Below are 25,895 nucleotides of genomic sequence, written 5' to 3'. Positions count from 1 at the left end.
CAAAAATGTAATTCTCTATCTTTGGAGATGGCAGGTGTTGCCACCACTCACCATATCCTCAGAGGCACATGTTGCCAAATTCTTCCAAGCTACACAGGAAGTGGATAGGACCGTGAAAGACGAACCCAAATGGTGTATGCATTTTGGCAAATTTGTAGGGCAGTACAATATCTCAGACAGGAGGTCAAGTCTCCTGCTCCCCTGGTGCATTCCCCATAGCTGCCCAATTCCCCTGTGTCATGCCAGCTTGCCAGCCTTGCCCTGGCCTGCATTTAAAATGGCTAAACACCAAAGCCTTGTGGGGAATTTTTCCCCTTGACATCTTTTTTTGTTAACTTGCTAGCAAGCAGTTAAATATTTGATTTTCCTTCATCACTGTGACTTGGTGATTTTACAACACAGCTGTATCAGCTTACAGTTAGCTTCGCACCTTCTTATCAGCAGAAGAGACCTGGTTCCGTCAAGGCCGTAAAACTCCTTGCTTTGTTATAGGAAACCAAGAGGAGGCGCCAGGTGCTGTGGGAACATAGTTTTTTCATCCCTTTGATGAAAATGTTAATTGGTTAATTGTCTCCAGCTGGGAGGGAGATTTCATCCATAAGAAGAGACTCAGAACTCTGGGTTAGGGTCTCACTTCAGAGCACCACCTTACCTCATTGGTGATGCTCTGTTGTCGCTCCATTTCCATCCTGACTCGCAATTCCCTGAGGGGAGAAGGCTATCCAGCTAGAGATCCTATGTTCTGTAGGTATAGCTTAGGCCAGAAAGCTTTGTTATTTTGATTTGTGGCAAGAAACTTATTGTACTGTTTTCTTACCAAACCTTACCCCTTTGGGTGTATGATAACAGGATTCAATTTGCTGCTAAAACTTATTTTTGTGCACCTCTTTGTTTGTGTAACATTTTTATGCTTTTCTTATTTTCTTTTTTAATAAACTTTAATTACTTTAACCAACGTGTGTTCATTCCAGAGAGAGGGGTCAGTTCCTAAATACAGTCCTTGCCATTTGACTACAACTACCGTGTAACAGAGAAACGTTTTTACCTGAGACTTCAGAAGGGGCAAGGAGTAAAGCTAGACTCTTGCCCTGAGAGGCTCTGGTGTTAATTGGGCTCTGGGGTTCCCTTCGCCCCAGAGTAGCTAACCAGTTGAAGGGTGGTGGTAGTTACTACCTTGCAAGGTTGGTGTGAGCGTGCACAACCTTGGCAAACCAGGATTTGCTGGGATCAATTGCCCAAGGCTGGGGATTGACTCCTGGGACAGTGAGAGCAGACGGGGAAGGGTTCCCCGCTTTCACTACACCCTGCTTTTTAAAGTTTGATAGAAATATCTGTGGGCTATAGGTACGTTATTAAACTGCAAGGTTTTTTACCTGTTAGTGAATATATGTCTCTGTTTAATGGTCTGGCCTTTAGTGACCATTTCTGGTGTTTGCTCTTCTGGTGGGCTCTTCTCATTTTGTATTATTTTGGAAGGGTATCTTATTATATAATTTTGTATTTTACTTTTCTTGTAAATCACTTTGGGACTCCTTTTAGTTGGTTATAGATAAATGTAATAAAATGTAACAGACATATTATTTAAATAGATTTTTGTTGTTTATGGCAATTGCATGCCACCCCATAACATAAAGTTCTTTGGGTAGCTTACAATAAATAAGTATAAAAACAATTTAAATACAAAATAAAATATACAATCTAAAGCAACATAAAGGTGGCAAAAACTAAACTCATTACAACCCCAGTTTGAAAAATGAAGACAATCAGACTACATAAGTTATTTAAACATAAGAGATGAACAGACATATTTTCCGGACACACAAAGATGTTACCAGGCAATCCTGCTTGGGAAAGTGCTGCTACTGTAAAGGCCTTCTCCCAGGTGATTATCGACCTTACTTTATTCAGCAGGGGCACTCAGAGCAGAGCCTCCAAGAACAGCTTAAGTTTGTATATGTATATATGGGAGAAGGTGGTCTTTCAGGTAACCTGCCCCCAAGCTATTTGGGGGTGTAAAGATGATAATGAGTACTTTAAACTGGATCTGTAAACTGACTGAAAGCCGGTGGACAAAGGACAGATAAAAATGGTCACACCATCCGGTTTCAGTTAATAATCTTGCAGTCCTGCTCTGGATCAACTGCAGTTTCTGGGCCAATTTTTAAAATGTATTTTTAAACACATATTTTTTTAAAAAACCATTGCAATAGTTACCAAATTGTAATCATGGCTAAGTTCGCTCCATCCAGGTAAGGTCACTCCTGGCACATGATAAAATATGTTCATGCTTTTTCTTCTTCTAATACAAGATAAAAAACAGAATACCTTGAGTCTGGCAAGGTGACGCAGTGGAATGGATTGCTTGAGAAGCCTTTTTCTGGTGAAGTGCTTAAATGGTAAAATATCAAGGACCCATTCTTTCCCTCCAGTTTATTTTTTAATTTTATTCAATGGGAAGCATGAAACACAATGACAATGAAATGGGAAGCATTCACCTAACTAAATAATATACGTATTTATTTACTTACAGCCAAGGTATCTGCTCAGGATAACGCAAGGCTGCACATTATTCATGTGTGGCAAAAAGAAAAGGGAAGAAGAACAGAGTCTCTTGCAGCCGGTCAATGTACTGCAGGTGGTGAAGCTTTACTTTATTAGGACAGAACGTCCCATAATAGAGCATTAAAAAGCCAGCCACTACCTTAGCAAAATTAACAGGACAAGGAACAACACTTGCCATTTTGCTTGTAAGAATGCATTTTCCTTGCAAAACAGCTGCAAGTTTTCTCTACTAGATTCATAGAAATGACTTTGAGCTAGATCAAGAAAGAAGTGAGAAGTGTCAGAGTCTGAGTCACTATAGGCAATCCCCCAGGAGAGCAAAACTGTTTTTAGTAGTTATGCAGCCTTCCCTTTCTAGGGCAGATTGATTTTTCTAGCTTTTGATAGACTGTAATCTTAGGTAAAAGCCATGCTTGTAAGTCTCACTGTCTCTATTCCCTCTACCTGAACATGCACTTTGTTGTCTTGTCACTACCTTATGTTCTAAACCCTGGGCATAAACAACCACTTTAAATATATGCCTGACTGGCAGTTCCCATGCTGAACTAGATCTACTGCAGAGTGCACAATATATGTACAGGGAATTCTATACAGATCAATAAAAAGTATAACAAATAAATATAACATGCACTTCATTTTCTGTTTTCTCTGCAATGCTGCTTAGAAAAAAAGTGTAACATCTGGAACAACAAAATTAGAACAAGCAACTCTTTGGGGATGCTGGCCTTGACCAAGATGCACTTGGCATGTGGAAAACACTTTTCTTAAAGGGAGCAATGAAGCATGGGAAGTGCTGATGGCCAATTCCAACATTTAATAGTCTTCCTTCCTTTCAGATTTGAGGCAATATGTGCATATTATAACACATAACAAATTACATTAAAAGTACATAAGGCTACTTAAGCTTAAAGCAAGACTCAAGGTATTTCTCAGCAGTGTGTGTGTTACCTGCATCAACTCCGCAGCCACATTCAGTTTGAGATGCAGAGGCAACTCTTCAAGTGCCTGGACCAAGGACTGGCAATCAACATACAATCCAGTCAACTGAAAAGCAGTAAAAAAACACACAACCGGATTAAATTGGTATTAACAATGGTCTCACAAATACTTTGCACTCAAAAGAGAACCCAGTTCACTTCAACAGTGGCAGCAGGGCCACCTATGATCTTTTTCTTCCACTGAAATGAACTGGGAAGCTCATGTGCACAAGAGGAGAGACTGAAAAACTGGGCATGTTTAGCCTGGAGAAGAGAAGACTGAGGGGAGATATGATAGCACTCTTCAAGTACATGAAAGGTTGTCACATAGAGGAGGGCCAGGATCTCTTCTCGATTGTCCCAGAGTGCAGGACACGGAATAATGGGCTCAAGTTGCAGGAAGCCAGATTTCAACTGGACATCAGGAAAAACTTCCTAACTGTTAGAGCCATATGACAATGGAACCAATTACCTAGAGAGATAGTGGGCTCTCTAACACTGGAGGTATTCAAGAGGCAGCTGGACAGCCATCTGTTGGGAATGCTTTGATTTGGATTCCTGCAATGAGTAGGGGGTTGGACTTGATGGCCTTATAGGCCCCTTCCAACTCTACTAGTCTATGAATCTAAGAACTCCAAGTTCAGATAGATAAACATAGTAACCATCTACATGGAAGAACCACGGCTAGATGTATTATCAGGTTCAAAGGAACCATTAGAATCCTTCCTCTTCCTGTCCTGTTCCATCCAGCCCCTCCCAAGGGTTAGGGGAGTCTCTGCAAAAGAACACTCCATGTCTGCAGTACAAAACTTACAGCAAAATCCTAACTATGTCTGCTCAGAAGCAAGTCCTACTGAATTCAAACAGGCTTTCTCCCATGTCAACAGCACTAATCAGAAGTCTGCAGTAACCTTCAGTTAAAACATAATGTAAAGAGGTATTCAGTGTATTTCTAAAAAGAGAGATCAGCTTTTTAAATGATTAAATGAGAGTGCTTACATCTCATTCAAATAACATGTCAAAAGCTTGGAACAAAAGGGGTATGATTGATATACACATGTATATGATAAGCGCAAAATATTAATCATTTGACTCAAACTGAGTTGAAGGTCACTTATTACTTGATTGATTTTCAAAATATTTGAGACATACAGATTTCAAAACAGATTTTTTGAAAATGCAGGAAGTGAAGAAAGTATAGGAAATTCTCCGGACAAAGTGCTGCAGTCAAATTCTTCAAGTTCTTGTTCAAAATAAGGGTAGAATTAGGTATGATGGCAGATGTGAGACTGCCTTTTAAAATAACAGCCTAACATACCCTCTCCCCAATAATGTGCAATAGTACAAAACATGTGATGTCATTGTACTGAGAGATATCATGCTAAGCATCACTAGGCGCCATGAGATGGTTGACAGTGTTGTGTAATACATTTTGTATTATTACATACTACCAGGTTGAGAAGGAAAACAAAACATGATACTTCTCTAGCCTAGACCTTCACTTGATGCGACAGAAATAGTGGAAAAATAGCACAGCGCAAGCCCGAACACTGGCCTAGGAGGTGAGCACACTAGTCACCTACAGCAAAGTGTTTCCATGAGCTACACCTGGAGCAGGTTGCTCTGCTGATCAGTTGCAAAATCTCTTTGAACCTTATTTTTAAAAAAATGCACTCAAGCTGCTCCCACCAGGTCTTACAGCAAAAAGAGGTGGGGTTTGATTAGCTCTGTGCGCCCCCATTTTCAGAAAAGAGAGGTGGAGATGCACTGGAACCAGCAGAACAGTATGCATGTATCTACCCCTAATTTTCTACCAGCTTGCAACAGAACAATGTGTGCAAGTGACAATCGCAGACTATAATCCACTCACTTCACATTGGTTCTCCAATACACTCTATTCCACTAGTCTGCAAATAAAGTATTAAAAAAATCTTACCACAGTAACTCCCTATTCCTGACAATGTGTTGAAGCCAATAGATGTCTTCCCTCTTCTTCCAGATTTGTCAGAAATAGGAATGGGATCTGTTGGCCAGTACTGTTTCGAAAGCATTCCAACTACTTAACAGGCTGGCATCGATTTGAATTTGTTTTATATCTGCTAGCCACTGCTTTTACTGATCTGTGGGGGGTTTTCATTCAGAAAAAATATCGATATTTTTAAAAATTCCAATATTTTGAAGACAATATCGATATTGATATATTATTCTCATAAAGCGATGTCTTAGAGGGTCTTTTTTTTAAAAGACCATTTTTCAAAATAGTCACAGAAATGCTCTACATTAAAATCCAATCCTCAGCGATTGAGAATAAGCAAATTAATGGAAAATTTGGTACCAAATCTGAATTGGGTGGAATTCTAGTACATCCCTGGTAAGAAATATTCTTTCATTATAAGGTGTAGGCTATGCACTTTCTAGAATGCTTATTCATCCCAATTCCTGCTCAACTTTCAAGTTCTGTTCTACCCCCCCAAGCCCAATTCCCAGATACCTCTCTTGGTACATCATCTACACCCTTCTCTTTTAACCTTAATTCCTGTTCACAAACCGATAACACTGAGTGACAGATTGAGAAGATTCTCACTTTCCTGTTGTGGTGATCCTTGTTAGCACACAGAGCTCTTATTCACAAGTAACACTATGCCAAACTATGGTGCCTTATCTGCTCCTCACTTGTAATTTTTCTACCAGGCTATGCTGAGCTAAGTCAATAGGGTTAGCATATTGTCTGAAAGCAGGCTTGTGGTTTTGCTCTCCCGGAGAAACCATGAGCTAGAAACCACAGGGCAAACCTTAGTTACATTTGGCCAAATCATAATGTTACATAGCAATGTAACGGGAAGATCCAGATAATGGCTTAAAATATGCCTATAATGTGCTGAAATTATTTACATATGCTTACATTTGCTTAAGACGTATTGAACTAGTGTATAAAGTTAGAAGTTTTGTCTCCCTTCAGAGTTGGAGAATATGTTTATAAAACAGAAACCTATGGGAATGAAAAGGTGTTTATTTGTAAGACTATCCCATGAGAATGTTTATGACAAACCTGTGGGAATGAGAAAAGACCATGGGAACACACCTTCCCATAGAAAAGAAAGTATATAAAAAGCCAGGTTTCATAGCACTCAGGGCCCTGTCAGTTCTGCTAGAGTGGGGGGGTATCGAAGACAGCAGGAGAACCATCCATGTATACCATCCATAACCTCTGATGGGTGATGATGTATCATGACATGTATTTCCATGTACTTTGTAACGTTGGCTCTGTAATATGACTTAGAGTTTAACTCAGTCCTTCAATTATTGTAACTTGTTTTAATTAAGATGTGCCTTCCGAGTTTTATACTTTGATGTTAAATGGATATCCAGCAATTTCTTTTGTGCAGATATATATATTTCTATTTTTCTGTTTTCTGTTTTGCAAAGATGGCTAAGGCCACCTAGAATGCATTGTATTAGTTGTAGTGTGCAAGATATGAATAAATAGCATACAGGCGGGCCCCGCTTATACGGCAGGTTCCGTTCCAGACCCCCGCCGTAAAGCGGAAATCATCGTAAAGCGGAACCCCATTGATTATAATGGGGCGCATCGCACCAAAATGCCGCAAAAGCGCAAAAATCGGCTTTTAAAAGGGGTATTAAAGCTGCCGCATTAGCGGAATGCCGGGAAGCAATGCGCTGGGAAGCGGGGCCCTACTGTATATGATACGACTGTTCTGCTATATGAAGTCTGACTCCCAAATAGAAAATTTCTGGTACCTCCCAAGACTCAAGAATTCTTGAGTGGGGTCTCCTTTATTCTCCGACTACACTAGATGACTGCTGTTGATAACCTTTGAGCTAAGGTGACCTAACATTCTACATTCAAGGACTCTGTGTAGATACGGGGGTAGGGAGAAAGCAAGAACCCTCGACCCTATGCATATATTGGCAAAGGGGTAGTCTTGCCAGGAACAGTAGAATCATAGAATTATAGAGTTGAAAGGAGCATGGAGATCATAAGGATCCCCTGTTCAATGTAGGATGCATCTACAGTATCACTGGTTGATGGCTGTCCAGCCTCTGCTTAAATATTTCCAGCAAAAGAGAGCCCACCACCTCCTGAGGCAGTCTGTTCCACTGTTGAGCAGCTCTTACGATTAGAGAGCTTCTCCTAGTTTAGCCAAAATCTGCCTCCCTGCAAACTTCCACCTATTGGTTCTAGTCCTGCTATCTGGAGCAACAGAAAAAAAGTAGTATTTCTTATAATGACCAACAAGAATAGAAAGAGCACAGAAGGGAGGAGCCCAATGGAGCCAATTTCATAGCAAAACTCATGGAATTGTCCTGCTTCTCATTCATCAAAATAATAGGGATTATCTGGCTCAGTGACTTGGTGACGACACTCAAAATAGTTGTTTGGTGCTCACCCCCCTGTGATTCCTCTAATTCGCTATCTTAGGAGTGCTGCTGAATCTCTTCTATGTCCAGAATCTCCTTTATTACCTTATTGTGGTGAGGAAGCTGCAGCCCTTTATATGTTATCAAGGTTTAATGCTTAATATTCAGGTCTTTGAGGCTCAACTATTGCAATGTGACCCACATAGACTTTTCCTTGTGACCCCAGCTGGAACAGACCACCACAGCAGCCCATCTCCTGAAATAGTATTATAACTATCCTTCAGTATCTACCCTAGCTGTCAATCTAATCCATGTCCATTTCAGAGAACTATCAACCCTAAATAGTCTCAGCATATTTTCCATTCCATCGTTATTAAGATTATAAGGTGCCCTCTTGTCCCATCTTGGTGTATAGTTCAAACACCTACAGCGCACAGAGAGGCACTAACATAGGTGCTTGCTCCATAGCAAGACTATTACACATTCACCAGGGTTCAGGTCCAAGTATTTTCTAGAACTGGAAGATTCACCTGCGTTGGCATGCCAATATTAAGCATGCGTGGCTAATTTTACTCTGTTTTGCCTAATAGCTCTCAATGGGGTATTTATTCTCCTGGTTTTAATAAAACTTGGCATTTATACAGACAATGTCAAGTGTTCAAAGCACTTCACGGTTATTACCTCAATATTATCTCTGTGTTGCAAAAGGTAGGATGATGGTATTGATGGCTGAGGCTGATTATACAGCTACGAGAGTGGCTGTATACTATGGCCAGCATGGATTTTTTGCATTCTGCAACGTTAAATTGAAAATATCCCCCATGGCATTCTGATGCTTCCCATAGGCTCATTTCAAAACAAAACCTTACAAAACATATAGCCCTGAACTCAGAAACGCTTGCTTAACAACCCTCTAAGTTTTCATGGTAATACACAAAGCACACAGAGAGAATTGAGTGTTCAAAGTGTAAAAAGAGAGAAAAAAATCCAGACCCCTGTTGAACTTTTTTCTGTCAGTGGTCTCATAATTTGTTGAAATTAATTAAAAATTAGCCATGATCACAGAGTACCTGTAATCCTATTACTGACCTTGCCCCATACTCTGACCTTCATCTTCTGCAGTTTAAAACTTAAAACAATACATGGCTGATTTTTAATTAATTTAAGAAATTTTACTGTAAACCGTCAAGAGAGCTTCGGCTATGGGGCGGTATATAAATACAATAAATAAATAAATAAAGGTGGGAATCAATGATAAGTGTGGGCATGCTCAGTAAGAACCAACGGTCAGTGTTCTAAAAGCCAGGCTCATAGCTGTTTGGCTTGACTAATCGGGTGGCCACACCCACCCCAGACTTTTATTTCACTTTAGACAGTCATGGTTTCCCCCAAAGAATCCTTGGAAATGTAGTTTGTGATGGGAGCTGAGAGTTGTTAGGAGATTCCTATTCCCCTGACAGAACTCCAGTGGCTGGAGTGGTTTCACAGTCAGCCCCTCTTCTGGAGATTGTAGCTCTGTAAGGGAAATAGAGCATCTCCTAGCAACTCTCAACACCCTTCACAAACTACACTTCCCAGGATTCTTTAGGGGAAGCTGTGACTGTCTAAAGTGAAAGAAAACTCTAGCGTGCATGTAGCCAGGGACAGCTTTGGTTTAAATTTGGTGTTGCGCTGCAGCCAACTCAGAAGGGACAGGAAGGGGGGAGGTATGAGTTTCAGGCACCTCCACAGCCAGAAGAAGCAGAGTTGGGTTTGTTGTGTCTGAGCAGGATCGTGCGGAAGGGGGGCAGCCTGCTCTCCAGCCAGTTCCCACGAGTAACGCCCTTTCCGAGGAGCCGAGCGCACCACCCCCAGTTGATGCAGAGGACTTGTGGGGGGAAGCTTCAGAGTCAGTGCCAGCTCCTCCTTTACCAAGCAGTTCCCAGGAGGATTCCAGTGTGGCACCGCCCCCTGACCTCGAGCCCGTTGCTCGGGAGCAGGTGTCTTCAGATGAGCTGTTGGATGCGCGTCCCCTGTCTCCTCGTTCCCGTCGCCGCAAGAAACGGACAGGGCAAAGACAGGAATTACGAAGGAGTCAGAGATTACGTTCGAAAACATTTCCTATATAAGCCTGCCGCTCCCAGTGGGGGGTCATTGAGTCAACTTCCTTCACACGCTGCAGAGCATGTCTAGAGTATAGTTAGGGACTCTAGTGAGTTAGTGTAGGGTTTCCTATGAAGCGCAATGCCTTTGATGTATCCATTACTCTAATAAAATGAGATTTACTTGCACACACACTCCAGCCTCATTCTTTCGGCTCTGGACGGGACAGATTGACTCAACCACCATCCCTACTCGAACCTGTTCCCATGGCGGATGACATGGACCAGAACGGAGCAAGAGGGGGAGTACCTATCACCATGGAAGCTTTGCCGAGATCCAGAACCTCCAAGTGACTACGCAAGCCCTACAAGCCGAGAACCAAAACCTCAGAGCCGCAACGCAAGCCTTGCAAGTGGATAACCAGAATCTCCATGCCTTGGTCGCCCAAGTCCAGGCTGCGCCTCCCGGGGCGGCAGCCCCTGTGAAGTCTCCAGTGGGGCTCCCCGTGCAATACCGAGAGTTGGCGCTACACCACGCTATTCCCACAAGAGAACTGAGTCAGCCGTTGGCAGTGGAAACTATAGATGGCCAGCCTCTGAAGTCTGGGGGGGTGACTCGGGTGACTGAGTCCGTGGAAGTGAAGGTCCCTGGGCATCGGGAAGACCTGTCGTTCTATGTGGCATCCTTGCCGCATTTCCCGGTGGTGTTGGGTATGCCTTGGCTGGTTAGGCACAACCCCACAATCTTTTGGGATGAAGCTGTGGTGGTTTTCACCTCCAAGTACTGCCATCAACATTGCCAGCCTGAAGAGGAGCCGCAGGGGCGTCTCCCCCAAGGGAGATAACTTTGCCCGCCAAGTATGGGAGTTTTCGGGACGTCTTCGATAAAAAGGAAGCGGAGCAACTTCCTCCTCACCGGCCCTATGATTGTGCCATTGATTTCGTGCCTGGAGCACGCATCCCCGCCGGGTGGATCTACTCTCTATCTGAACCAGAGTTGGCAGCGTTAAGGGAGTTTCTGGACGCCAATTTGAAGAAAGGCTTCATTCGCCCTTCACAGTCCCCAGCTGGTGCACCCCTGCTGTTTGTGAAGAAAAAAGGGGGGGAGCTCCATCCCTGTAATGATTATCGAGCCCTAAACCAGCTCACTATCCCCAATAGTTACCCGCTGCCGCTCATTAGGGAAATGTTGGAGAGGTTGCGTTGTGCCAAAATTTTCATGAAACTGGACTTGACAGGAGCTTACAACTTGGTGAGGATTAAGGCAGGTCATGAATGAAAGACTGCGTTTAAGACCCGTTACGGTCAGTTTGAGTATTTGGTGATGCCATATGGGTTGTCGGGAGCACCTGGAATCTTCCAAAATTTCATGAATGACATCTTTCGGGACTTTGTGGACCGCTTTATGATAGTGTATTTGGATGATACCCTGATTTATTCGAATACTCCTGAGGAACACGACTTGCATGTGCGTGCAGTGCTGCAGAAGTTACGGGAACACCGTCTTTACGCGAAGCTGGAAAAGTGTGGGTTTGACCTAACCATGTTGGACTTTCTGGGGTATCGGATCTCTCCAGCAGGCGTAGAAATGGACCCAGAAAAAGTTTGTTGTGTACTCACGTGGCAACCCCCCAAGACCAAGAAGGATTTGCAATGCTTCTTGGGCTTTGCGAATTACTACCATCGTTTCATAGCCAACTACTCCCATCAGACCGCACTGCTCACGGATTGCCTGAAGGGCTCAGGACCTTTCCAATGGGCAGAAGCTGCACAAGAGGCTTTCAAGATCCTGAAGCGAAGGTTTGCTACCAAACCCATACTACAGCATGCCGACCCGGCGCTCCCTTTTGTGGTAGAGACGGATGCGTCGGACGTCGTGATCAGAGGGGTTCTTTTGCAACCGACCCAGAAAGGGGGAGAACTGATGCCTTGTGCCTACTTTTCCAGAAAATTAACTGCCTCTGAACAAAACTACACTGTGTGGGAAAAGGAGCGATTAGCCATTAGAGATGCCTTTGAAGCCTGGAGACACCATCTGGAAGGGGCGCAGCATGAAATTGAGGTGCGCACGGACCATTGTAATCTAGAGAGTCTTCATACCGCCCGTAAACTCAATCAGAGGCAAGTGCGCTGGGCTCAGTTCTTCGCACGGTTCCATTTCAAAATTCATTATATCTCCCAAGCACAGAATAAGCGGGCTGATGCCCTCTCAAGGAAGCCAGAATTTCTGAGGGATCCCACCCCAAGACCGTTACAGTACATAATCCCTCCTGAGCGGGGAGCAGTAGGGGCCTGCCAAGATTCTTGGGAAGCTGAAGTGCATGAAGTGCAACAACAGGACCCTTTCATGCAGGAGCACCGGGTCGAAGAGGGCGCGTCACCCCAGGCAGAACAGAAGGACCTTATATGGAAGGATGGCATACTGCACCATCAGGAAGCTGTTTATGTGCCCCCCGGAGAACTGCGAGTGAGGGTACTATGTCAGTGCCATGACGCCCCCACGGCAGGCCACTTTGGGGTTTTTAAGACCATTCAAGCTGTCACTCGGGAGTTCTGGTGGCCCAAGGTGAAGAAGGATGTAGAGCATTACGTTCGCTCTTGCCCCACTTGCATGAGGGCTAAACATGCCACTGGGAAGCCACCGAGGCTACTGGAACCCCTTCCTACTCCAGGAGGACCTTGGCGAATGATTACTATGGATTTTATAACAGACCTTCCACCTTTGCAGGGGAAAACCACAGTTTTGGTGGTCGTTGATGCCTTCTCGAAAATGGCTCACTTCATTCCGTGCGCAGGGCTCCCAAGCGCTCAAGACACTGCCAAGTTGTACGTGCAAAATGTGTATCGGCTGCACGGTCTGCCAGACAGCCTGGTTTCCAATCGGGGCACACAATTCACCTCGTGTTTTTGGCAAGCGTTGTGGAAGTTGCTGCAAAGTGAGCTGAGACTGTCGTCTGCCCATCATCCCCAAACGGATGGGCAGTCCGAGAGGGTCAACGCAGTGTTGCAACAATATTTACGTTGTTTTGTGGGGTATCAGCAGGACAACTGGATGTCCTACCTGCATTTAGCAGAATTTGCCTATAATAATGCTGTGCATTCGCACACGCAACAGGCTCCTTTCTTCGCCAATTTTGGCTACCACCCCCGAGCCTTCCCTGCCCCAAAGACAGTCTCTCAGTCCCAGCCGCTGAGGATTACTTGCAGGAACTTCACGCTATGCAACAGCTACTCCAAGAGCAACTAGAACAGGCCAAAGCGGATTACAAACGCGCAGCTGACCAGCATCGGAGAGAGGGGGACCTCATACGAGTGGGAGACCAGGTCTGGATCTGTACACATTTCCTAGCTATGCCTGGCCGGTGTCGTAAACTGCAGGATCGGCGTGTAGGGTCCTTTGAGGTGGAGGCTCAGATTAACCCCGTGGCTTACAGACTAAAATTGCCACCCACCTTCAAGATGCACCCAGTCTTCCACAGGGCATTGTTGGCCAAGGACGCTGCCCCCGACCCTCACCGTCCGTGAGTGGAGCCCGCACCGCCGTTGTTGGTAGAGGGGGAGGAGGAATACGAAGTAGAACAGATTTTGGACTCGCGAAAACACCGAGGGCGTCTTCAGTACCTGATTCATTGGAAGGGGTACGATCCAACTGAACGTTCCTGGGAAACAGAGGAGAATGTCCACGCTCCGACTTTGGTGAGAATTCCATGAGGCTTATCCAGAGAAACCTAGACCTCAGGGGTGGGAAGGGTTAAAGCATGGAGGGGGGGATGATGTTGCACTGCAGCCAACTCAGAAGGGACAGGAAGGGGGGAGGCATGAGTTTCAGGCGCCTCCGCAGCCAGAAGAAGCAGAGTTGGGGATTGTTGTGTCTGAGCAGGATCGTGCGGGAGGGGGGCAGCCTGCTCTCCAGCCAGTTCCCACGAGTAACGCCCTTTCCGAGGAGCCAAGCACCGCCCCCAGTTGATGCAGAGGACTTGTGGGGGGAAGCTTCAGAGTCAGTGCCAGCTCCTCCTTTACCAAGCAGTTCCCAGGAGGATTCCAGTGTGGCACCGCCCCGACCTCGAGCCCGTTGCTCGGGAGCAGGTGTCTTCAGATGAGCTGTTGGATGCGCGTCCCCTGTCTCCTCGTTCCCGTCGCCGTGAGAAACGGACAGGGCAAAGACAGGAATTACGAAGGAGTCAGAGATTACATTCGAAAACATTTCCTATATAAGCCTGCCGCTCCCAGTGGGGGGTCATTGAGTCAACTTCCTTCACACGCTGCAGAGCATGTCTAGAGTATAGTTAGGGACTCTAGTGAGTTAGCGTAGGGTTTCCTATGAAGCGCAATGCCTTTGATGTATCCATTACTCTAATAAAACGAGATTTACTTGCACACACACTCCAGCCTCATTCTTTCGGCTCTGGATGGGACATTTGGATGGGAAACTATATGTGCCTGTGGTAGAATAAAAAGGTGGGGGAAACCCAGTAAAACAATGATACCATTAACAGCGTATTCCTTTTGGAAAGGGAAGAGGCTTTCCCTCTACCCAGTGCCCATCCACCCAATTCTCCTCTCCTTCCCCTCCCTCTCTCCCCCTTCCCTTCCTCCTCTTCTCTCTCCCTTCCCCTTCCTCCCCCTGCCCCTCCCCCAAGTCAGTTTCACATATCCTAAGCATGATTGTACAGGAGTAAATCACACTGAACTCAAAAAGCATGCAAACGATCAAACCTGCCCTCCCCTTCTCCTCCCTCCTATCTCCTCCCTCCTATCCCCTCCCTCTTGCCCCTCCCCTCCCCCTTCCTTCACCCCTTCCACCCCCTCCCCTTCCAATCCCCTCTCCCCTCCTCCCCCTCCCCCTTCTCTTCCTCCCCCATGGTCAGTTTCACCTATCCTAAGCATGACTGCAGGGGAGTTAATCCCACTGAACTCAATAAGAAAGCAAATGATCAATCCATTCTGAGCAAACTTGTTCATGATCCCATTTCTTACCTCCCAGATTAAAATTCATGAGTGAATACAATACTGGGATAGAATACAGAGTTTGCACTGCGGTGAGATTTGAACCAGAGGCTTCCTGACTCACTACTCACAAGGTTAACACAATGATACACCAGTTTTATTGGGTTGTGTTTAAATCCTTGCCTGCCCTGGAGATGGTGTAAGTTAGAAATTGAAATGAAATACAGACAGCAATCTTTTCAAGTACAAATGGTTCTCTATTACCTGCTTTGGGCAAAGGTTTTCTGCAATCCACTCCTTTTCTTCAGCAAATCGAAACTGGGTAAAGGAATCCCCTAGAAAGAAAGTGAAACACATTTCGATAAATTTTCCAAATAAATCCCATTTATCAATAATGATGAAAGTCCCATTAATGAAAAATAAAGAATTCTCAGATGTCTTAACAACATCTGAATATAGATGATGAAAGCACAACCAAGCCAACACCTTAGAATTAGGGCTGTCAAAAAAGCCCCCAACAATCACACAAACATGGGGCACATGGTAATTATAAAAATGGGGATGAATGCAATCATGCTTAGGAATAAGTCAGTAGTAATAAGATTCAGATTCATAGCATTATATTTTGCCTCAGGGATTTCTCCCCATGGCCTGTGTGCATTCGTGTGGATGCACGTGCAAGACACCCCACTCACTCCTCAGAGATATGGGAGATTAATTCTCACATAGCCTCCCACTGTGTGACAGCCAGATTTTACAAAACATATGGGAAGCTGTATAATTTACGTGACCAGCATAATTTATGTGACCAGCCCAGCAACATTTGCTATAAAATAATCAAGAGGATTTTTGTTGTATTTGAAGAAGGGTTCTCAAAATTTAAGGCGGGCCAGTGTGGCGTAGTGGTTAGAGTGTTGGACTAGGACCTGGGAGACCAGTGTTCAAATCCCCACATAGCCATGAAGCTTACTGGGTGACCTTGGGCCAGTCACTGCCTCTCAGCCTCAGAGCGAGGCAATGGTAAACCCCCTCTGAATACCGCTTACCATGAAAACCCCATTCATAGGGTCGCCATAAGTCAGAATTGACTTGAAGGCAGAATCTGTAGCTAGGAGTAAGTCTGAGCTCCTTCCTAGCCCCATCTTTGCCATCAGGATTTGTGCACACCATGATTCAATTAGGCATCCGACTATAGCACTCCCACTGCTCCTGTATTTAAGAACATAAGAAAAGCCCTGCTGGATCAGGCCAACGGCCCATCTGATCCAGCATCCTGTTCTCACAGTGGCCAGCCAGATGCCTATGGGAAGCCACAAGCAAAACCTGGGGGCAACAGCACTCTCTCCACTTGTATTTCACAGCAGCTGGTATTCAGAGGCATTGGCATTTATATAAACCATTTCAAATGTGTGAAGCACTTCACAGTTATTACCTCAATGTTATCTGCAACAGTGACTCCAACAGTGGGGGACACAGCATAGCCATTGTGCAGCCAGAACATAGCTATTTGTATATTCACATGTTTCACTGCAAATTTTAGTTGCATTTTAAAATGCTACATTAGCCCTCTTCACATGTTACTTGCATGCAGGGCATAGCTGTGTCTTCTTTGGAGTGGGGCTGCACTTTTTGCCCCACCCCTAACACCATGTCTTCTTCCTTCTACATCTGTGCGTTGCATATGGTCGTCTGTAAAGAAATCCTGATGCATCATCAGCTCACATTAAGGTTACAATAATTGTTAGAACACCCGTCTTAAGTTAAAGATACAGGTTAATATAAACCCTCCAGATGTCCTACTAGATACCCACATGGAACTGATATCTATAAGAAATATGTTCAAATGTACCCTAATTATATATTATTTCTTATTATTATTCTTTCTTTCTTTCTTTCTGTCATTTATTTATTTATTTATAAATAACCCTTTTTGTTTTTTTTCTCTTTCCCCCCTTTTGTTAAATTCCCAAATAAAAAATTAATAACTACCACCACCACTGCCCTGATGCACAAGTCCTGCTCACATATATGGACTCTGTGCAACTGGGACTCCTGCATAATTGCAGGGGTTTCTTTATAGACAACCATGTGTCAGAAGAAGAAAACAGTGTCTGGGGTTGAAGAGAATGTAGGCACCACTCCAAAAGAAGCACAAGTCTGACTATGTCCTACATGTGAATAACATGTGAGTTGGGAAATAAAGTTACTTAACTCTGCTTGCATTTTAGTTTTTTTAAAAAACCAATTGAAAAAAGAAAGTCATAAGTACAACCTGTCATAACTGGCACTCGTTTCTCACAATCACTTAAGACGCAAGTACGTTTTCAAGTTGTGCCACACAGAGTGAATGTAAAAACTAGTTTACATTAAGGCTATCATATTGTAATACAATATGATGGAGTTTGCATTTAAAACCAGGACTTTATTCAGTTTATAGGAAATAAGAGGTGACAGGATTGTAATAGCTAACATCTATATTTTATTTCAATGGTTTATACACAGCTTAACACCTTAGAAGATGGGTTAAGCTGCTGACTGCGAGCAGACTGGGAAGATCTATGAACTTTATTTCTAAAGTCAATGACCATCGCTTGTAAAGTAAAACATATATGCATTACCTGCAAACCATTAGTTTACACAGGGCATCATCTTGGTACAACACTGATGAGCAATTGGGTGGGCAGAGTCACCAAGAACATTCATTGGCCATAGATAAGCAATGCTGTCTGCATTATACTTCCATTTTTCAAAGGAATAGGACAATGGGGAAATGAATTCATTGCAGTCTTTTTATACCTAACAATTGTACATCTGACCCATTATTGGATCCAGTATCCTTGCCTCCAAACTATTGATAGTTTGTTTTGTCCTTGAAACAGTTAGGCACAATGAGATTGAAAGAAGTAGAATTAAACTGTAAATGATGCTAGACCCTGTAATAATTCATGCCTTTTTAATACAGGAAGATTACAGTCCTCAAACAACTTAATCAACAGTGGTATCACTAAAGTCAATGGGAACTGTTCTGAGCAGGCAGTTTGAGGATGGTAGAGAAAACCACAGAACAAGTTTCTCAAATAAAAAAGCAATAACTACAATTCACAGATGCACATTTAATGCAAATTAGGTTAATGAGAATATTGGTGTAACCAATTATCTTTTAAAATTGTCTTAGTCTAAAAATAATGTCCTTTTACATCATGAATACTAATAAACCATCGGACAATGCCTATGAATGCTTTCATATTTAAAAATTGACAGATCATAATTCCAATCAAATGTAACTGGAATTGAAAACAAAATGATTTAAATGCATTTGAATTAAATGTTTGTAAACAGGAAAATTCTCCTTTGCTCTCTCCAACAAAAATGTAATAGCTATCAGAAATGCAAGGCTAAGATACAAGTGAAAGAGGTCACATTTCCAAAACCCACAAGAGATGCATTTCACTCCAGATATTAAATAATTAATATTACTAATAATGTATAACCACTTTTCCTCCTAGGAATGTAAGGGGCCCTAAGCATACATGGGGCTTAACGGATTAGCCATTTTATCCTCACAACAACCCTATGAGGTAGATTAGGTTGGGTGTGTGTGACTGGTCACAAGCGGCTCGATCAGTTCCATGGCTGAGCAGCGAGTTATATCCAGGCCTCCTTGGTCAATGTCCAAACACTCTAACCAACTCAATATTCAACAGGTCACTTTTGTGGATTTATTAAACCTACAATGCCACATCTCATATAATATTATTTTCATTAATGTTACAAAGCTATCAAAAACCATACTCCACAATAAAGACTGTTAAGAGGCCAAATAATGCAGCAGGATAGAAGACAAAGAGTTGATGCTAGGAGCTGAAGCAATAGTGAAACTGGAATATTCAACAATTAGAGGAACAAGGGAAAGCTGGAGCAGTAAATGCTCCAGAGACCCCCCAAGAGAGGTTCAAGATAGGAATGCAGTTTGAAATGCATCTTCTCAAGAGAGAAAGTGGTACTTGCCCAGGAAATGTCATTCCATCCCAGGTTAGAGAGATCATTAGATGAGGGAGCAACAAGTCTCTTGAACTTAATGGCATACAGTGGTCATGATGGTGTTTGTGCATTATGAAAACTAAGATCAGCAATAACTGTTCAAGTAAAATGTCACTCAGGCATTACTTGTGAAAGGGCAAAGCAAGTAACAAAGGAGCTGTGAGGTCATCCTTTTATTTCCACCCCAGTAACTTCTGTAGCAGTGAAGTTTTTCTACTTGGGTAGGCTTCTTGTGCAATCTAGAAATCATGTAGGGAGCCTACATGAGTTCAAATGCTGCCTGCTGCAGAAACCACACACAGACATGTTGTGTGGGAAACCAGAAAAAGCTATACAACAATGGCAGCAGAGCTAAAGGTGCATCCCTTTAAACTCATATTGCCCCTTCATACAAAGAGTGCCTGAACAGTGCTAAAGTAAGGGGAAATTGGTGGTGAGACAGGATTGGAACTTGAGACATGGGTGGGATAGGGGTTCACTTTTGTTCTGCACTGGCTGGGTGCTCAGAGTACCTAGTCAGTGCTAAGCCAAACCCCACCTCTATCACTCCTGTTGAACTAAAAGTTGGAGAAAGGCACATCCGTAAACTTCCATGAGCACTGTGCAAAATTCCTCATCTCCCTCTACAGCTTAAAGTTTGGCTCTCATGAGCCAATGTGGTGCCCTCCAGATGTTGATGAACCAAATCATCCCTGACCACTGACCATACTGGCTGCAGCTGATGGGAACTGGAGCACAACAGCATCTGGAGGGCAACAGGCTCCCCATCTCTAACATAAGAGGGATTATCCCTGAGCTCATGTCTGGCACAACAGTCATGGACAGGACCCATTCATCGGGGGACAGAATGGATCCGACAACCACAAATACTTGGTTGGCCACAAAGACCCACAAAATTTTGTGGACCCCTACATTCACCATAGTGGAGAATATCCCAGATGTGTTTTGTCTTTAACGGTGTTCTTACTAGGTTACGGACACTCCTTTAAAAGAGGGAGCTTTTATTCACTAATAGGCAAAAAATCTTGCGGTTTAAGAATGTACCTATAGCCAACAGATATTTCTATCAAACTTTAAAAAGCAGGGAAATTGGGCAGCTACAGTGAATGCACCAGGGGAGCAGAAGACCTGACTTCCTCTCTGAGATATTGTACTGCCCTACAAATTTGCTAAAATGCAAACACAGTTTGGGTTGGTCTTTCAGAGTCCAATTCACTTCCTGTGTAGCTTGGAAGAATTTCATAACATGTGCCTTTGAGCAGGGGGAAGAAGGGGATTGGAAGGGGTGGGGGTGAAGGAAGGGGAAGGGGAAGGGAAGGGGCAAAAGGGAGGTGTTGGGAGGGAGGAGGAGCGGAGGGCAAGTTTGATCAGTTGCATGTTTATTGAGTTCAATAGGATTTACTCCCGTGCAATCATGTTTAGGATAGGTAAAACGGACTGGGGGAAGGAGGGGGAGGGGAGGCAAAGGAGGGGGAAGGAGGGCATTGGAAGGGGATGGGGGAAGCGAAGGAAGGGGAAGGGGCAATAGGGAGGGGACAGGAGGGAGGAGGATGGTAGGATAGGTTTGATCATTTGCGTGCTTTTTGAGTTCAGTGGGATTTAGTCCTGTACAATCATGCTTAGGATAGGTGAAACTGATCTGGGGGAGGGGAGGGCAGGAAGGGGAGGGGGAGGGAGGGAGGGGGAGGGGAAGAGATTGGATGGGTGAGCCTGGACAGAGGGGAAGCCCCTTTCCTTTCCAAAAGGAAAACATTGTGAACAGTATCATTCTTTTTCAGCATTTCCTCCACCTTTTTATTCTACTGCCGGCACCTGGAGCCTCCCACCCAAATTTAAATCAAAGTTGTCCCTGGCCTCATCTACACCAGACCTTTATTTCACTTTACACAGTCATGGCTTCTCTCAAAGAATCTTGGGAAGTGTAGTTAGTTAGTGAAGGGTGCTGAGAATTGCTATGAGATGCCCTGTTCCCCTCACAGAGCTTCAGTCATAGTGGCTGACTGTTAAACCACTCTGGCTACTGGAACTCTGTCAGGGGAATAGGAGGCTCTTCTCAGCACCCTTCAAAAATTACACTTCCAAGGATTCTTTGAGAGAAGCCATGACTGTCTAAAGTGAAATAAAGGTCTGGTGTGGGTGTGGACCCCTGATTAGGTAAGTCCAGCAGCTGTGAATCTGGCTTTTAGAAAACTGACAGTTCGTTCTTACTGAGCATGCCCGGCCTTATCACTGAGTTCAATGTTAAATTTCTTAAATTAATTAAAAATCAGCCAGGCATTTTTTAAACTTTTAAACTGCAGAAGATGAAGGTCAGAGTATGGGGCAAGGTCAGTAATAGGATTACAGGTACTCTGTGAACATGATGCTGTTCACAATGTTTTCCTGCCATTCACTGCCTCTCAGCCTCAGAGGAAGGCAATGGTAAAAACCCCTCTGAATACCATTTACCATGAAAACCCTGTCGATAGGGTCACCATGAGTTGAGATCGACTTGAAGGTAGTCCATTCGCATTTTCAAATATGATTGCACAGAAATCCCATTGAACTCAAAAAGTATGTAAATGATAAAACCCACCCTCCCTTCTCCCTCCTATCCCCTCCCTCTTGCCCCTTCCCTCCCCTTCCTTTGCCCCTCTCTTCCTATCCCCATTTCCTTTCAATCCCCTCCTTCCCCTTCCCCTTCCCCTTCCCCCTCCTCTCCATGGTCACTTTTACCTATCTTAAACATGATTGGACGGGAGTAAATACCACTGAACTCTATAAGCATGCAAATGATCAAACCTGCCCTCCCTCGCCCTCCTTTGCCCCCTTCAATCCACTCCTTCCCCTCCCCCTCCTCCCCCATGGTCATTTTTACCTATCCTAACCATGATTGCATAGGAGTAAATCCCACTGCACTCTATAAGCATGAAAATTATCAGACCTGCCTTTCCCCTCCTTCACCTCTCCCTCCCCTCCTCTTCCTTCTTCCTCCTTCCCCTGCCCACTACAGCCCTCCCCTCCCCCGTCAGTTTTACTTATCCTAAGCATGATTGCAGGGGAGTAAATCCCACTGAACTCAATAAGCATGCAAATGATCAGTCCATTCTCAGCAAACTTGGACAGGATCTCATTTCTTAACTTCCAGATTAAAAAGCAGAGAAATTCACTAATAGGCAAAAAACCTTGCGGTTTAAGGATGTACATATAGCCAACAGATATTTCTATCAAACTTTAAAAAGCAGGGAAATTGGACAGCTATAGTGAATGCACCAGGGGAGCAGGAGACCTGAACTCCTCTCTGAGATATTATACTGCCCTACAAATTTGTCAAAATGCAAACACAATTTAGGTTGGTCTTTCACAGTCCAATCCACTTCCTGTGTAGCTTGGAAAAATTGGGTAACGTGCCTCTGAACATATGGTGAGTGGTGGCAACACCTGCCATCTCCAAAGATAGAGAATTATATTTTTGTATGTTTGTTGGTGTTCTTACTTTGCTTCTTTCCTGTCTTACTAATGTTTCTACAGAGACTCTAACCTAGAAAATTATATTTCTTTCATTATTCATTCTAGAAATCTGTGTCAAATTTATTTTTATTAATTTCAAAGCCTTTTTATTGGTCAATCTCATATGATGGTGAAGACAGCTTTTTGTGTTTCAAATTGGAGGTTATGTTCTTTCTATTTTGGGTGCATTAACAGTTGAATCTGAAACTGCAGTTTGATGTAAAATCAGACAGATTACAATATGTTGCTACTTCAGCAATGACTCTAGCTGTTGGAAAAAAGAGGATGCATGTTTTCAGCCTGCTATGTTTCAACCACTTCATTTAAGGCAAGGTGGGCGTGGTCAATTAAAAATATAGAACCCATCTAGAATTTTGCTAGAATGTATTTGACCTCCCACTGTTTTATCTTGTGCAAATTGAGTCACTCCTGATGTCCACTGGAGATTATTCTGCAGAATAGTCAGTGCCATTATTCTACAATTATTTTTGGACTTTTTTGTGTGTAAATTTTGCAAAATGTTGCTGTACTTCACATATTCACAGAAAAAGAAACAAAAGAAAATTATTTCCTATAGGAAACTTCACTAAAATTGCTAAGTAAAACAGACATATTTAAAGTGACCATCTGAACTATATCAACTATCTTAATAATGTTGCTTCCTCCCTGCTAAAACAAGATCAGCACAGCACATGTCTTCTTTCTATTACAGTATGGCCCCACTCATACGGCGGGTTACGTTCTGGACCCCCACTGAAAAGCTGAACTCATTGAATAGAATGGTGTGCAATGCCCAAAAACCGCCGTAAAAGCAGAACAAGCGCCATATGAGTGGGGCTTAAGTCTAATTGTGTCTAATTGAGATCTCCGCATTAGCGAAGCACCATAAAGCGGGGGCCTACTGTATTTGAGCTGATTGCAGGTGTTGCCACCACTCACCATATACTCAGAGGCACGTTACCAAATTCTTCCAAGCTACACAAGAAGTGGATTGGACTGTAAAAGACCAACCCAAATTGTGTTTGCATTTTGACAAATTTGTAGGGCAGCATAATATCTCAGAGAGGAGGTCAGGTCTCCTGCTCCCCTGGTGCATTCACTATAGCTGTCCAATTTCCCTGCTTTTTAAAGTTTGATAGAACTCCCGCTCCGCAAGGTACTTACCGTCGCGGGGTGAGATTTGCGACCCGGGATTGAAGCCCTAGCCGCCATGTTAAGGAAGGGTAGGTGCGCCAGGACTGGCGTGACGCCATCAAGGCGCGCCGCGGATGACGGGCGGCCGAGCCTATTTAAGCTCGCGCAGGCCCCTCAGCCACCTCTTCTCTTCTTCAGCAGCCTGAGCTTCGTTGGAGAGCATCAGGCTGCGGATCGACGGGCGCCATTTTAGACGGCGCGATCGCGGTGTGGCAGGCGCCATTTTGTTTTTGCAGCTCCAGGACTTATTTCAGCAGGGAGGATCTTCTGAAGGAGTTTTTCGGGCCCTTTAGCCAGGCGGAGGCTGCGGCCTGGCCTTCCCTTACGAGGCCCGCTCCTTCACGTGGCCCAGTTTTCGGGCCGTTAGCCAGGCGGAGGCTGCAGCCTCAGGCCTTCCTCTTACGAGGCCCGCCTGCTCCTTCACGAGGCCCATCTACCGGGCATTTCAGCCCGTCCCCATACCCAGTATGGGGGGGGTTATCGGCCGTTTCTCCCCACTAGGGAGCGTTCAACAGATAGCCTGGCCTTGAGTAGGCCTCTTTCTGGGCCTCTTGGTCAGTTCCCCCCCCTCGGGTGGGCTTGGTAGCCTTGCGTGGCTGCTTCGGGCCTAGGCAGAGCGCTTTCGCAATAATGCCACCTAAAAAAGGGCAGGGGGGGCCGAAGGGAAAGGGCAGGGCCCCTAGAGGGGATGTCATGGTGCCCCCTCTCAGGGCTGCCAGTGCAGGGGATGAAGAGCCACCTTGGGCTGCCATCCTGGCACGCCTGGAAGCATTAGAAGGGGATCCCTCACGGCATCCTGCCACTGATCATTTAGTTGCTGCCACAGCTCACATCCCCCCTGCAAAGCAGGCTAGGGGGAGAGGTTCACAGATGTCTGGCGTGGAATCTAATGCCCATACCGCCACGGCCTCTTCCTCTCACCAAACCACCGCCATTCGGGTGGCTGCTGCCGCGGCCCACAACCCCTATGCTAAACAGTTTACGGGCAGGCGCCAGCAGAATGCGACCCCCGCTGTTGCCGTCCACACACCCCTGGTATCTTCCTCTCCACGAGCCACCCTTGATCAGGTGGCTGCTATTCCGGCTAATCCCCTTGCTAAGCGGGTTAGGGGGAAGGGTCAACAACAGCCGAACTCAGGAGTCAGTGACCATTTGGTTTCTGCTGTGGATGACACTAACCATGCTTTGAATTTGATTCTAGCTCGTTTGGATGCCCTCGAGGCGGGGCCCAGCAGGCTGGCTGGGGTGGCGACTAATTCTGACCAAGCAGGGGCTACGACTCAACAGTCGTCGCGGGATGCTGGATCTGGGGATAGCTCGGGTGAGTGTGCCAGGGCAGCTCACAAGGACCAGGTCCCGTGTGGGGTTGGCCTACATGGGGTTACCCATATTGGGGGCCAGGGCAGGCTTGGCCTTTCTCAGCACCGGTTGGGGCTGTGGATGAGGGACAGGCTGTATCGGCTACCATTGAAAAGGAGTGTCTTGCTTTGGTTTGGGCTCTTGACAAGTTACGCCCGTACCTATGGGGACGTCATTTTCAATTGCAGACAGACCATTCCCCTTTGTGTTGGTTGAACAGGATGAAAAACTCCAACCAAAAATTGTTACGTTGGAGTCTGGCCCTTCAAGATTTTGATTTTTCAATCCAGTTCATAAAAGGGAGCGATAATGTAGTAGCTGATGCTCTATCTCGCTTATCTGTTCCAGTTGACTGATATTTGATTCATGCCTATTTTACTGACTGATTTCCCGGCTCTGATGATCTCTGGACTGTTTTTAGACCTTGTTTTACTCTTTTACGCTTTAACATGTTTTATGGACTTTTATAGGATTTTATGGCTTATGACCTTTTTTTTGAACCTGGACCAGCTTTTGGATTACCCCATTTTTTATTCTATTTCTTTATTTTTTAATAAAGTCTTCTTTTCTCGGGTGTTTTAGGGGTCCCTTAATTTTCTTGCTGTTATTTTGTAATTTTGTTGGATTTTTTGAATATATTTAGAAGGCATAAGTCAAGAAGTAGCTCACCCGCTTAAAATGTATTAATCCTTTCTTTTTTTTTAATGCTGTATATAGTGCAATGTCGATATATTGATGGAATTTTTGATTGTTCCCTTATCCCTGGTTGCTGTGGCGATGACGCAGAACTATCCAGAGTTCTGACATCATCTTCCCGAAAAGGGGCGTGTCATGAACCTGTAATGGTCATGAGTTCTTAAAAAAA

General features: G+C 44.5%; 1 protein-coding gene across 1 annotated transcript in view; it reads right to left on the bottom strand.

Annotated features, from left to right (window-relative positions):
• The window catches only part of AVEN (apoptosis and caspase activation inhibitor), a 205,031-nt gene that overhangs the window by 29,529 nt on the left and 149,607 nt on the right, over positions 1 to 25,895 (bottom strand). The window contains exons 3-4 of the mRNA XM_061611482.1: positions 15,212 to 15,282; positions 3,511 to 3,606 (exon numbers count right to left, since the gene is read on the bottom strand). Of these exons, the coding sequence (XP_061467466.1) occupies positions 3,511 to 3,606; positions 15,212 to 15,282 (167 nt within the window). The remainder of the gene's footprint in view (positions 1 to 3,510; positions 3,607 to 15,211; positions 15,283 to 25,895) is intronic.

The sequence above is a fragment of the Rhineura floridana genome, chromosome 2 (genome assembly GCF_030035675.1).
Source record: "Rhineura floridana isolate rRhiFlo1 chromosome 2, rRhiFlo1.hap2, whole genome shotgun sequence".
In the NCBI taxonomy this organism is placed as follows: domain Eukaryota; kingdom Metazoa; phylum Chordata; class Lepidosauria; order Squamata; family Rhineuridae; genus Rhineura; species Rhineura floridana.
The sequence above is the reverse complement of the archived record's forward strand: the minus strand, read 5'-3'. Positions and strand labels throughout refer to the sequence as shown.